The sequence below is a fragment of the Plectropomus leopardus genome, chromosome 17 (assembly GCF_008729295.1).
Source record: "Plectropomus leopardus isolate mb chromosome 17, YSFRI_Pleo_2.0, whole genome shotgun sequence".
NCBI lineage: Eukaryota > Metazoa > Chordata > Actinopteri > Perciformes > Serranidae > Plectropomus > Plectropomus leopardus.
In genome coordinates this window covers 27,551,125-27,565,590 of record NC_056479.1, presented here as the reverse complement: position 1 = coordinate 27,565,590, position 14,466 = coordinate 27,551,125, and the positions used below count along the sequence as shown (strand labels likewise).

At 38.3% G+C, this 14,466-nt stretch overlaps 1 protein-coding gene and 1 non-coding gene across 2 annotated transcripts; both read left to right on the top strand.

Moving 5' to 3' along the window:
- The first annotated feature begins 973 nt into the window (after positions 1 to 973).
- On the top strand, positions 974 to 13,992 carry LOC121957301 (phenylalanine--tRNA ligase alpha subunit-like). The gene is given in 14 exon segments (XM_042505866.1): positions 974 to 1,139; positions 3,020 to 3,157; positions 4,368 to 4,466; positions 4,629 to 4,747; positions 6,243 to 6,335; positions 7,080 to 7,164; positions 7,166 to 7,215; positions 8,525 to 8,640; positions 8,715 to 8,799; positions 8,876 to 8,975; positions 10,072 to 10,240; positions 11,311 to 11,400; positions 12,222 to 12,336; positions 13,584 to 13,992. Coding segments are annotated over 14 exon segments (1,512 nt in total). The 5' UTR covers positions 974 to 992; the 3' UTR covers positions 13,690 to 13,992.
- LOC121957336 lies at positions 6,378 to 6,503 on the top strand. Its single transcript, XR_006106753.1, has one exon.
- Positions 13,993 to 14,466: the final 474 nt, after the last annotated feature.

Sequence of the window (14,466 nt, the reverse complement as noted above, 5' to 3'; positions counted from 1 at the left end):
GGATGTAAGACTTTCTAAGGCTTTATTAATGCCACTCTAAATGAAAAGACCAGTTTACAAAAAAACAAAATTGAAGAAAAAAATTGAACATGAACTGACATCTATTACTGAGGACTGGGGAGAATTTTGCCCAAATATTTATTTATATAAAACATTGCTTTTTGGTGTCATTGATGTGAGAAGCATTCAGTGAATTTTATTTTTAAAAAGGTAAATTAGAAAGGGTAATTATGAAAATATTTTTCTGGGCTCCATCAGTTTCTAATTGAACACACAAAATAAAAATTAAAAAAAAAAATTCACAGCATTTGGATTTATACCATTTAAGTAGACTTTATATATATATATATATATATATATATATAATTAACCAGCCTGACCTCCGCCGTGTCTCCGCCGGTGTCTCCAGCAGAGTCCCCGAATGTCCGCTCTGCTCTCATTCTCAGGATGATTGTCAGGATGAGAAGAAGTGCTTTACAGAGTAATAAAATATAAAAACATAAGAAAACATACAGATGTACAATAAAAGAGAAAAGAGATAAAATATTCAAGGTAAAAACAATTATGCCTACTAAATGATTTAAAAACACATAAAATAAAAATAGCAAAAGTGCAGTAAAGATAAAAACATTATACAAAAATAAAGCAATATACATAAGTCAAACTATATACAAAAAAAATCAAATACTCCATACAAATTTAAAAAATAAAAACTACAGGTCTACACAAAAATAAAGAAACCATAAAAAATGTATATAAAAAATTAAACCCTATACGGAAAAACTACACACAGAAATAAAAACTACCTAAAAAAACAACAAAACTAAGAAAAAAAAAAAAAACTACATTTTTAAAACTACAAACTGTATACAAATATTACAGTATTTACGGTAATCCAATTCCTATTATTGTCGTCCCGCTGCTCTGATACTTTCGGCCTTTAGGACCGCGACGTCACATCCGGCCTCTTTCGGTCCTCGCAGGGATCCAGCATGGCGGACACCGGTGTGGTGGAGACGCTCCTCCGGCGGATTGAGAAGGCGGACGACGGGGTGGACAGCCTGGAGGCGGCCGGCAGCCTCGGGCTGGACCACCAGGTCATCGTCGGGGCCGTGAAGAGTCTGCAGGCGCTCGGAGACGTGAGTGTCCCGGCAGGACAGACGGCGGAAGTCCGACTGTCTCCGTCAACAGCTGAATGACTGATGCAATAATGTCGCTGTAAAGAGACAGAAAACTGTCAGTCTCTGTGTGGACAGACAGGATTTAAGGACAACACTGTCCACTCAGGCAGCGAGGGTGATTATTTAAAGAGACAGCAGTGGAGGAGTGTAACGAAGTACTTTTACTCAGTACTCATGGGGAGTAATCAGTACTTAACTTCGCAAAACACAACTGAAAAAATAGCAAGAAATGAATGAAAAATTCACAAGAAAATTACCCGAAAAAAGGTAAAAACAACACAGAAATGACCCAAGATGTGCTGAATACAGGTTTGCAAATTTTAAACACTTTTCTTAATCGATTAGTCTCTAATATTAACGATCAATTAATCGTTATTTAAAAAATAATAATAAAAACTTTGCTTGTTCAGGTTCGTTTTATCCTCGGTCAAAGTTTACAGCAACATATTTCATATATTTTGACAGCAGCCTACACGTAAATCGATTAAATTTCACATATTCGGTTTAATCTCTTAATGACTGATTAATCGATCATCGATGAATGATCTAAACTAAAAAAATAAAAAAAAAAACACACATGCACACATGTTTATTCTGTGATTTGATGTTAAATGTATAAAATAAAAAATAAGTCTAAATACATATTTTCTGGGGACTTTCCTGGCACTTTTTATAATTTATTACATTTAGTTTTTTTTTTTTTTCAAAAAATCAAACTAATTTGCTCAGGTTTCAAAGGGTTGGGTACAAATTTGAGGCAAAATAACTTAATTAGAGTATTTAATTTCTCGTGCCGCTTTCTGCTTCTGCTCCACTTAAACTACATTTTACCGGAAAATATTTACTTTTCATGTCACTTTATTTCTCTGACAGCTTTAGTTTCTTTCCATATTAAAATTTCTGCACAGAAAACATTGAAAAGTAAAAGTAGAGCTAAAATAACCAGTCGATTATTTAATTGATAGAATATTAACTATTATGAGCCACCAATTTCATAATCATTTTGTCATTTTTCATAGAAAAATGCAGAAAATAATTGAGTATTTTAATAATTTCAGTAGACTTTTGTTGAGGTTTGGACTGTTGGTTGGTCAAAACAAACATTGTAACGTGTCACTTTGGGCTCTGAGTCATTGAGATGAACATTTCTTGGTGCTGTTTCTTCCGTTTTTCCCGTTTCGGGGGTTGTTTTCGGGGGTTTGTCCTCTGAGACTCTGTGATAATGAGCTTTATAAATAAAATGACTTGACTTTTTAAACCAAACGATCAGTTAATGGAGATAATGAGCAGATGAATCCATCCCTGAAAATACTCGTTAGTTAAAAACATGAACTCCATCTCAACCAACTACAACAGTAAAATTCGGCTTTTATTTAAACGCGTCATAATCGTCTAATGAGATGATACATCGTTTTACAGTCACACAGGCCGTTTTCTACATTGAGTACTTTTACTTTTAACTCTTAAAATACTTTAATTTTTTTTTTAATTATATTAGCTGGATGTAAATCACAAGGTACAATATTTTCTATTTTATTTAAAAAGAGTTTCGCTCTGACAGAAACTGACACAGTTTGGGAATTTCAAAATAAAGGTTTAATTTTAAAATGTCGATGTTCGTTGACGTCTTACACTTTGCTGATGATTGATGCAGTTTGATGACGTATTATTACATCAAATGATACTTCACACTTTTACTTAAATAACATTTAAAATGTGGTACTTTTAGTAGTTACTGAGTATTTTTACTGTGTTATTGCTACTTTTACCTGAGTAAAGGAGCTGAATACTTTCTACCACTGGCTTACAGTCTTTTTTTTTCTTCACCGTCCGTCCAGCTGATCTCAGCCGAGCTGCGCTCCTCTAAACGCTGGGAGCTGACGGATGAGGGCCGAGAGATCGCCGAGCAGGGCAGCCATGAGGCGCGGGTCTTCAGCTCCGTCCCTCTGGAGGGTCTGCAGCAGAGTGAGCTCATGGTGAGTGACACACGGCCGAAACTCGTGGGAACTTTCAGTCTTGTTTTGGTTCGGGTGTAAACACACAAACAGCAAAGAAAGCTGTTCTTTAAAAAGCTCCCAAACGCAGAGAGTTTTCGAATCCTTTAACACAGCAGGGGTTGCTTTTAACTGAAGTGAAATAAATATAAATTTGAATGAACAAATTTAAACAAAAGAAAAGTGCTTCGGGGAAATATTCCCTCCAAAGATCTTGAAAGTAGAAGCTTTAAAACAAGTTTGTCCTTCTTAAAGTCATTTTTTGTCCCAAATGTAGTCACGTATCTGTAAAAAGTTCACGTTTCCTGAGGCCCAAAAACAGTTCCTGTGAGTCTCAGTTCCTCCAGCAGCCGGATCGACCTGAACGGTGAGATTTCTGAACAGGTGTAATTAAAATACCTGCTGAGACTCTTTCAGACACATTTTCTTCCATCAGTTGAGCCTGACGTCTTCTTCAAAATCTGTTTTTGTCCAGATTTCTGCTGGAATTCAGCGTTTAGTTTTTCCAGACTTCTGGTTTTGGACAAAAGAAGGAATCTGAAGACTTTGGGAAATTAATTTTGCAGACTAAACAGTAAAGCGATTAATCTTAAACAACTGACAGATTAACCCTTTGAACATGCTGAAACTTGAGCAAACTGGCAATGAGCAAAAAAAAAAACACCCAAAAATGTGCAAGAAATTAGTAAAAAGTACAAGAAAATAACCCGAAAATTAGTAAAAATTAAAAAAGAAAGTAAAAGTAAAAACAAATGATCCAAAAATCTGCAGGAAATTAGTAAAAAGTACAACAAAATAACCCGAAAATTAGTTAAAAAAAAAAAAAAAAAAAAAAAAAGAAAGAAAAGAAAAAAAAAAGAAATGACCCAAAAAAGTGCTTAAAAATTATAATTATTTTGTAACATGATTTTAAATATTTAAATATCCTGATTAAACATTTTGTCCTAGCTTGTTAAATATAATTTGTAAATATAATTAGTTGCTTAATATTTTTTTCCCATGTTTTTGACAGAAATTAGTTGTTTGAGGTTCAAAGGTTTAAATTCTTGTGAAATGAGACGATAATGACGATAATCTTTAGCAGCAGCTCGAGATTATTGGCATTCCTTTGCTTTTTTATTGTAATTTTACTGGGACTGAACAAACTGTTGATATTTTCAGTGATGTGTCTCTTGCGTTTGTCCCCGTGCAGAAACTGTCCTTCGGGAAGATCGGCTTCAGTAAGGCGATGTCCAACAAGTGGATCAGAGTGGACAAATCATCCGAGGGCGGCCCGCGGATTTTCAGGACTGTACGTGTTTAACAAACTCTGTAAAATTGTTTTTTTGAGCGGCCGTCTGAATGAGGAGTGTTTGACTCTGTGTGTGTGTGTGTGTGTGTGTGTGTGTGTGTGTGTGTGTGTGTGTGTGTGTGTGTGTGTGTGCTGTGTGTGTGTGTGTCTGTGTCTCTGCAGGTGGACAGCATCGAGGACCAGGTCAGAGAGAAGCTGCTGCAGGTGCAGAACGGAAACACCTCCGAGCTGGAGGAGAAAGAGAAGAACGAGCTGAAGAAGAGGAAGCTGCTCTCTGAAGTGTGAGTCCGCAGAGTTTTAACCCTTTCAAACCTGGAGCCACATCGCTTTTCTTGTGCTGCTCTCGGACGCCTTTCACGAGTATTTTAACCCTTGCCCCCTGTGCAAACTGGTGCGATTTTTTTTTAAAAGCACGTGGGAAAAAGTCAGTGAGCAAATTTTTAAGAAATGTTCCAGAAATTGCAAAAAATTAGTAGATATAGATTTTTTTTAAGTTAAGGGAAAAAGGAAAAAAATCTATTTCTAATTTTCTTTGTCATTTTCATGATAAAAATATGTAGCAGAATTAATATATATTTTTAAAATACTTTTCCAATTCTTGTTTGATTTTTTTTAGAGATACACTGTGTCAATAAAAAAAAAATATGGAACCTATTTTAGTAATTTCCACGACACAAAATAAGTATTTTTAAAAAAGAGTATTGGGAAAAAAACTCTTTTACGATTCTGTTTGCCTTCTTTGTTTTTTAAACTTTATTTTTTTAATGACTAATTTTCAGGTATTTTTTTTGTACCTTTTACACTTTTCTTGCTGTTTTGAGGGTCATTTCTTTGTTTCTCCTCCCATGTTTTTGAAACAAAACAAGCCAAATTGCTCAAAGGGTTAAACACAAGCTGTGATTGAGTCCTTTTCTCTGCCAGAAGGTGGCAGCAGCAGAAAGTTTGTTGTTTTCCCTCCAGGAGTCGGCGTGATGTTTGCATCAGAGCTGAGACGAAAAACCGTCCGCCGTCTGCTGCTGTGAGCAGAGACTGTGATTGTTCTGCTGCTGACGCCTGAATCAAACTCCTCATGAGAGTTCGGCAGAGATTTGGGATTTCTTTTTGGCTCCTGTGAGAGCTTTGGGTGACGGACGTGTCGTCAGATGGTGGATGTGTTTCATCACATTGTTTCAGTCGATGAGGTTCCTTTGCTGTATAAAAAATGTGAGGTATAAAGACGGCAGCAGTGGGTGCTGTAAGGATCGCCGGTTATGAACCGTAGAGCCGAATGTCCGCAGCATCCAGCGACTCGAGCTTTTCCATAAAAGACATCACCATGATATGAAACAGATAAACGGCTGCTGCCTGACTTTGTATTCACGTTTGTGTCTCTTTTTTTTGACAGTTGCATGTTTTAATCTTGTTCTCGTGGGTGTTGTCGTGGCAGTTTGGTGCGTCCAGTTGGCTTCGGTTTGAGTGACGAGTCGTGTAGTCGGTGATCGTTCATCAGGCGCGGTCGTTAAATGTACCCGCCGTTCTTAAGTCTGCTGAATCCAGTCGGTTAGTGTGCACTCCCTGTGTTTTAGGATTGTGAAAATTGTGACGTTTATTCCAGATTTTAAGATAAATCTGGACCAGCTGTGATTTAGAAAATCATCAGAAAATTAATTGGCAACTAATTTGATTTTCTGTTATCTTTTTTGTCGAAGTTAAAATGTTCTCAACATTCACGCAGGCGTGAAGCCGTCCTCTGTGTCTTTGGGGTTTTCTGCAGCGATGTTTTCTTTCTGTGTTCAGGACGGTGAAGTCGTACTGGATCAGGAAAGGCGGCTCGTTCAGCACCACCGTCACCAAACAGGAGACGGAGCTCACTCCCGAGATGATTGCCAAGTGAGTACAGCTGCTGCTTAATCCGTCTCTTCGGTGTCCCGTCTGTCCTCCTCCGTCTGTCTGTGACGGTGTGAAGGACATCAGACCGAGGACGCAGAGAAACCTCTGCCCATTAAAGGGGACACGTCCAAAGGTGTGGACTTTGTCCTAAAGGCAGGGCAGGACAAAATGATTTAAAAAATAAAATAAAAAAAGCAACGAAACAGAAGCAAATGATTGATTTAGACTGACGTGTTGACCACAAAATGCTTTTTAATTGTGTTTATTAATGGTTTTGTTGAACTTTTTTTCTGACAAGAAATTAGGTCATGCACACGTAAAGCTGCTTTTGATTTCTATAATTTGAAGAGGGTCCACGTATTTTATTTTCATACAAAAATCTAAAAATGTATCTTAAAGAAACTTTTTGACGCAATGTTTCTGTGAGATACTTTGAAATAAAAAATTACGACAATAAAATAACTAAATAATAGATGCAGTCATAGTACAGCGGACATTAAAATGTCAGAATGAAAAAGTTGAATTAAATCATATGATAGAGGGGATTTAGCTAAAAGCTGCAGCCAGATGTTCCTTCATCCAGATGTTCGACGTGTATTTTACTGTAACGTCTCTGTTCATCAGAGATCTGATGCTCTCAGTCATCTCAGACTGCAGATTCAAAACTGAAATATAATGTTTTGTGGAAAATCTGCTGATTGCAAAAAAGATTTTCTTCCCTTAATAACTTCTCTTGTGTTTCAGTGGCAGCTGGAAGGAGAAGAAGTTTAAGCCGTATAACTTCGAGGCGATGATGGGCGTGGCTCCTGACTGCGGACACCTGCACCCGCCCGCTGCTGAAGGTGCGGACGCAGTTCAGGCAGATCTTTCTGGAGATGGGGTGAGTCGCTGGAAATCTCACAGCGGAGGAAAAAAAAAACATTTCTTTCACACTAACGGTATTTTGACTAATTATCGAACAGTGCTCATCAAAACAGACGCCCCTCATGAACACAGTCATCGACAGCGTCCTGTGTCCAATGCTCCTAAAAAAACATTTATTTCTTTATTTCTTTATTCCGTTCGCTCCCTGCATGTACGGCCCAGCTCTCCTCACCGCTGCTGTCCCTCTTTCAAAAACCGAGAAAGAGAGACTAGGAGCGTTTTCAAACTGAACCCTCCGCAGTCGCACTCGGTCGTGTCGTGTAACTCAGTTTGTCGTCAACCTTCACAGCTGATTAAAGCTCCTTTGATCAAGGTGTCGGGAAAAAATACGACAGCGAGCTTCGAGACAAACTTTTCTCTCTGCAGCGACAAAAAGGAGCCAATAAAACTTAATCCCACTTTATGTTCTTCACATGTTTAATTTGAGTTTATATATAATCTGTGTGTGTCGCTGTTGTTTACCTGAATGTCTGTGTGTTGTCCTTTTGTCATTAAAATATACAAATAATTTGCTAAGTAAAAAAAAAAAATAATGAATAAAAAACATAAATAAAATAGAAATAAAATTTTACTTCTAAGATCCTTATTTGGCATTTCTTTTCTTTTTTTTGTACATGTCTTCACATTTTTTACTCAGATGTTGTTAAACTGCTTGTTTTTGACAGTCCTAATAATAATAATAATAATAATAATAATAATAATAATAATTATATACATTATATACAAGTGTGTATGTATATATAAGAGAATAAAAAAAATGTAAAATCATTACACAGCATCTGTAAATGAACACTGATGAACGTGACTGTTTTCCAGAGAGAACGATGTGTTTGTTCCTGAATGCAGTGTGACCTTAAAGGTGTCACGTCTGTTTCTTCCATGACGAACACAATACGCCGTTACATATGATCAGTAAATCGGTATCAATGCAGGCTCGCCGTCGGAGGCTTTAATGAGCCACTTCCACGTCCTGCTGGTTCAGCTCTTCAGGTGTGAAATCAAGTCGAGGTTTTTGGTGTTCACACATGACTTTGAGCTAATGCAGGAGTGGAAGGAGTACTCTGAAGTTTTATTGTAGTAAAAGTAGTAAATAATAATAAATTGTACTCACAGTGCCACCGAGCGGCTGCACTTAATGCGCTTATTATAGCACCATGGCGAGATCGAAAAAAGGTTTGTTGATGAACACGTTTAGTGGAATAAAAATGAGCACACTGACGCACGTTTAAAAAAGCCACACAAAATGAACCTTCTGCTTCCTGCAGCTTCACAGAAATGCCGACCAACAACTTCATCGAGAGCTCTTTCTGGAACTTCGACTCGCTGTTTCAGCCTCAGCAGCACCCGGCCAGAGACGCACACGACACCTTCTTCCTGTCCGGTGAGGCTGCGGGTCGCACATTTCTCTCCACCTCGCTGGATCCAGGTCACTAATCATCTTTACTCTGTCTCCAGACCCGGCACTCGCCCACGGGTTCCCGCAGGACTACCTGGAGAGAGTGAAGAGGGTCCACTCAGAGGGAGGCTACGGCTCGCAGGGGTGAGACAGAATCACACGTTTAATTAATCTGCGTTCAGCCTTCGACGATCTGATCTAACGTCCCGCTTTCATTCAGGTACAAATACGACTGGAAGATCGAGGAGGCTCAGAAGAACATCCTCCGCACTCACACCACAGCGGTCAGCGCACGCATGTTGTACAAACTCGCACAACAGGTGAGTTACACACACACTTGTTCACATGTTGAGGAGAGTCGATGCGCTGTCTCCCGTTGCCATGGAGACAGAAAACATCTGAGTCCGGCCGAGTCGTTTCTAGTCCACATCTGAATGTTTGCAGAACAGAGACGTACACAGAGTTCCTGCAGATCCTTAAATGTCTCAAAAGGCTTGAATTCAGTCATTAACAAGGTTCCCCATGATTCTAAAAGTGAAAACCTTAATAGGCATTACATTTCTTCAATCTGTTTTTCAGAAGTCTAAAAAATTCTCAAACTTAAGGGCTTTTTTTTAAGCTTTTTTTCTGATGTTGCATTGAAAAATCTCTCAAAATAATTGGCTACACCTATTTGTTTTTAGTTAATTTACTGAATTCCTTTTGCATAAACGTCGTGCAGATTCAACAAAAATTGTTTTAACCAAAATTTCACATAGTGGCAGAAACTAACAATTCAATGCACACAAGGCTCTGTGTATTTCATGCAAACAGTTTTTCAAATTCGGTACGATGGCAATCAAGACAGAAGAGTCAACATGCAGAGTGAGAAACACAAAATTGCAAAGAAAACCAGCCAACAAACAAAATTTTCCTGAACCATATGTGACTGATATCAGTTGTTTTTTTTGTTACCCTTTATTTTGATTGTTGTAAAATTAATGCTTTATTTTATTTTATTTTTTTAATTTAATTTTATTTATTTTATTTTTTATTTTTTAAAAGTCTTAAATCTCTCACTGGCCTGAAACTGCAGGAACCCTGTTTATTCTCTCTGAGGACACCAGTGTTTTTCTTTGAGCGTCTTCAGAGCACGCCGCTGTCTTTTTGGACTCACCTTTGGATGAACCGCAGCGCGGGCTGCGAGCCAGGACACATGGCTGACCTCACTAAAGCTTTGTGACTGAAAGGGAGTAAATCCCTGCAGCCAGTTTCCAAACGCTGGTGAAAAGCTTTCCTAGAAGAGCGGCGGCGGCGTCACAGCAGCAGATACTCTGATGTGCTCACCACTCACATGGGCGTCCACATACTTTTGACATTATAGTGTTCGTGCTTGCATGTCTTGTCACTAAACGTGGAGCTTTTCTCTCCGTCCAGGAGAAGTTCACCCCCGTCAAGTATTTCTCCATCGACCGCGTGTTCAGGAACGAGACGTTAGACGCCACCCACCTGGCCGAGTTCCACCAGATTGAGGGCGTGGTCGCCGACTACGGACTCACACTGGGAGACCTGATGGGCGTCCTGCATCAGTTCTTCACTAAACTAGGTCAGCACGGCTCCGAGACGCTGAGAAGACCTCAGCTGAAAGTCCTCATGAGGAGGGATGTCCTACAGAAGTTATTTTGTCCCAAATCCTGATCCGAGTCATGAGATATTGATTATCTGCTGATACCGAGTCTCGATCAGATACTTGTATTTACCCAGAAAATACAGCTGCACAATACACACTTCAGGTCCTTTAAAGTTTTTAAAATCAGTCCAGTCCAGTGTATATGTTTGACAGCTTAATTTAAAAAATACTAACCTAAAGATATTTTATATGGCTCGTATTACAATTCCATTTGAAACAGTATTTGATTTTTTAGTAAAATAACAAAGTAACAGAAGTAAAAATGTTTTTATTCAGCTTTTAATCACAGTTCCACTTAGTGCAGCATTTTTTTCAACAAAAAAATATTTGATATGGTTATTATCACAATTCCACATAGTGCAACATTTGTGTTTTCCAAAAAACAAAATAAAAAACAAACACACAAACTAAGATGTTGCTCTCAAATCCACTCAGTCTAACATTGTAATAAAAACACAGAAGACTTTAAATGAGAAATATCATCACACTTCACTTTTAAACTCGTTCAGTTCAGTTTTCCCGCTCGACTACAGCATAACAATAAAACTAGTTCCCTAAACATGAAATCAAAAATGTTCATTTCACTCAAACTGGTGTAGCAGCTTAAACTGAACATAAGCAGCAGTGTTACAATAAAACCCGAATATCTGCTGAAAATCACACAAATAACTGAGACCGATCCGAGAAAACTGCATTGATCAGGCCCGATACCGATTCTTCTGATCAGACGGAAACATCCCGACTTAAAGCAGCTGTTTGAATGTTCCTGAGGAGTTTTTATGTTGATAGACGTCTGCATAAAACATGCAAATATCACGTTCATTTGAAATTAGCAGCTCCAGTTTTGCTGTGTGATTGTTTTAAGACCTGAAACACACAAAGTGATGATATTATTTTTGCACACTTGTTATTGTTATTTCTTCCTTCACAAGTTTATTTCAAGCCACATAAATCCACCTTTTTATTTATTTATTTATTTATTATAGGAATCACCAAACTGCGCTTCAAGCCCAAACTGCGCTTCAAGCACAACCCGTACACAGAGCCCAGCATGGAGGTGTTCAGCTACCACGAAGGTAACACGCAAACCTGCGACATAATCCACAAACATCGAGTTTCAACCTTTTCATGTTTTTCCTCTTTTTTGTGAATGTTTGGCAGCTGGAAAGCAATGAAATCAAAGTTTTATTCAAAATATTTAAAAGCAAAAAATGGTTGTAACAGTTTTAACAACAACAGCTTTATTTGTTAAGCACATTTTACACAACAGGGCAGTTAAATAAAATCTAAACACATAATAAAGGATACAGATTTACAATCAAAGGGTAAAGAGATACGATATAAAATGAAATTAAATTAATTAAATTATTTTGAAAATTGATAAAAGTTAAAACCACCATTAAAAATAGCAAAAGTGCTAACAAGAGGTGCAAAGATGAAAGAATTCCTAATTATTTAGAATAAAATTTAAAACATGTTTGTATTCATAGTAAAAATTTATCACTGAATTAATTGTAATTGTAGTAAATTAATTTAAAAAAATATCATTTAGTGTGTAGTAATTTTGTGGATGAAATTTCTTTAATTTCTTCAACACTTTCAAAAGCATGTGGATTGTTGTGTATTTGTTGTGGTTTTTTTTTCGCTGCATTGCACCAAACTGTGACTCTGCAGTGACGGATCAGCTGAACCACGACTTCTGTGCACTGTTACACTCCTGTATCAACACAAAACAATCAATGCAAAGTTTACTTTTGTAAACAGACTCATTTATAATGCGCAAAGGAGCCGAAAGAACACATTTTGGCTTTTATGATGATCAGCCTAAAGAGACTTAAAATGAAGATATTACAGCTTTTCCATCCGCGCTGTTGTGGTGTCCGTGTGAACGCTGCAGGACTACAGAAGTGGGTTGAAGTGGGAAACTCGGGCGTCTTCAGACCGGAGATGCTGCTGCCGATGGGTCTGCCCGAGGACGTGTCTGTGATAGCCTGGGGACTTTCTCTGGAGAGGTGAACACACACACACACACACACACACACACACACACACACACACTGAGATCACAGCTGACCTTCACATCTGCAAACTTTACCTTGTTTTTTAATCTCGTTCAATTTAAGGATTAAAGTTGCGATTCAGTCTGCGGACGTCATCGAGCTCACATCTGTCTGACGCACATCTCAGATATTTAGAATTAATGTCTGAGGAGGATCATTTCTTTTTATTCCTTAAATTTATAATTTTCATGAGTTATTTGATGTAGTTCTTGTTAGATTATTAACTTTATGTCCGTGCAGACGCGTTGACTATTTGTCGCTGTCAAAATCCTGTTAATTTGCTACAAGCAGTCATGGAATTCTAATTTTCAGGCCTGGAAAAGTTTTGAAATTTTAAGTATACCCCCAAAATTTTGGAAAAGTTATGGAATTTAGTGTCCTAAACCTGTATAACAACACATGAGGTGTCGGAAATGTGAAAATCCAACAATAATTTCACCTCCGCCCATACGAGTTTCTGACTGATAGATGTTGTAATTTTTGTGATTTTTTAAAGAAAACATGCCTCCCAAACCTGCGGGTCTAGGATTTTAGGATGTTTCTATGATTTTAGGAAATTTCTTGGATTTTAGGACATTTCAAGGATTTCAGCATGTTTCTAGGATTTTAAGGATGTTTCAAGGATTGTAGGAATTTACTAGGTTTTTAGCATTTTTCTGGGATTTTAGGACGTTATTAGGATTTTAGGACGTTATTAGGATTTTAGGACATTTTTGTGATTTTAGGACAGTGGGGTCTTAGCTAGGACCTCTGTTGGGGGTGCGGTGGATCCTCCACTTGCAGTTTTTTGATCAACAAGCTCTATTTTGATGCTGTTTTTTGCACGCTGACACCTTATGTATACTAAAAGTATAAAGACAATTCCCAGTGTGTAATGACTTTGTTTTTATTGTGAATTAGAAACGGTTGGGGGGCCACCCGGCACCCTGTAGGGGGCCAGATTTAGCCTGTGAGCCGTAAGTTGAGTATCACTGTTGTAGATAATACTTTGGCTTAAAAACTCATCATATCTGAGGACGACTGTCGCGGCTAATTATCTCCGCAGTTATTAGCCATCGCAGTTATCCTCAGTGAGCCGAGAAAGACTTTATAATCCGCAGAGTAATCCTCCTCGCCCACCAGACCCGCTGTTGTTTTGTCGGACCTGGAATAGACGCAAACTCTGTTGTGTCTCACTGAGCCTGTCCTCTGTCCCGCAGGCCCACCATGATCAAATACGGCATCAACAACATCAGAGAGTTGGTGGGACACAAGGTGAACCTGCAGATGGTCTACGACGGCCCCATATGCCGACTGGAGTCCTGAGGTTCACTTTATCATTATTATTTTTATTTTGAATGGACGCGGCTTACCGTTACCACGGGACACCTCTTTTCTACGTCTCACTCTCTCCAGCCCGAGCACGACCGGTGAAACCAGCTGAGAGCAGTCGACTTATTTTTCAGCTTTAACACATAAGACTTCCCTTCTGCTGCCAAACATCAGTGCGACTAAAAACGGATTCATGACATCAACCTTCACAGTTTATACAGAAAATGACCCACCTGTACAGGAAAAATACACATTTTGGAACTTAAAGGTTCAATAAAAAGCTTTTTTTCCAAATAACATCACAGCATGACTTTTGTTTGTTGTCATAAACGTGAGATATTATAATCTTAGGTTCTATCTGACTTTCAAAAAAAGTTATTTAAATAATATCATTTTTGAAAAGTTAAGATTTTATTGGATAGTTTAGAGTGAGGTTCTCAGTCATAGTCAGTTGAAAAGTTGCCAGAAAAATGGCGGATGTTGGATGGCAGATGTTGGATGTTGGATGATGGATGATGGATGTTGGATGATGGATGGCGGATGGTAGATGGTGGATGGTGGATGATAGATGTAGGATGTTGGATGGTGGATGTTCGATGGTGGATGTTGGATGGTGGATTTTGAATGGTGGATGTTGGATGGTAGATGTTGGATGGCGGATGGTAGATGTTGGATGGCGGATGATAGATGTTGGATGGTGGATGGTAGATGTTGGATGACGGCTGTTGGATGGGATGGATGGCGGATAGTTGGATGTTGGATGGATGGCGG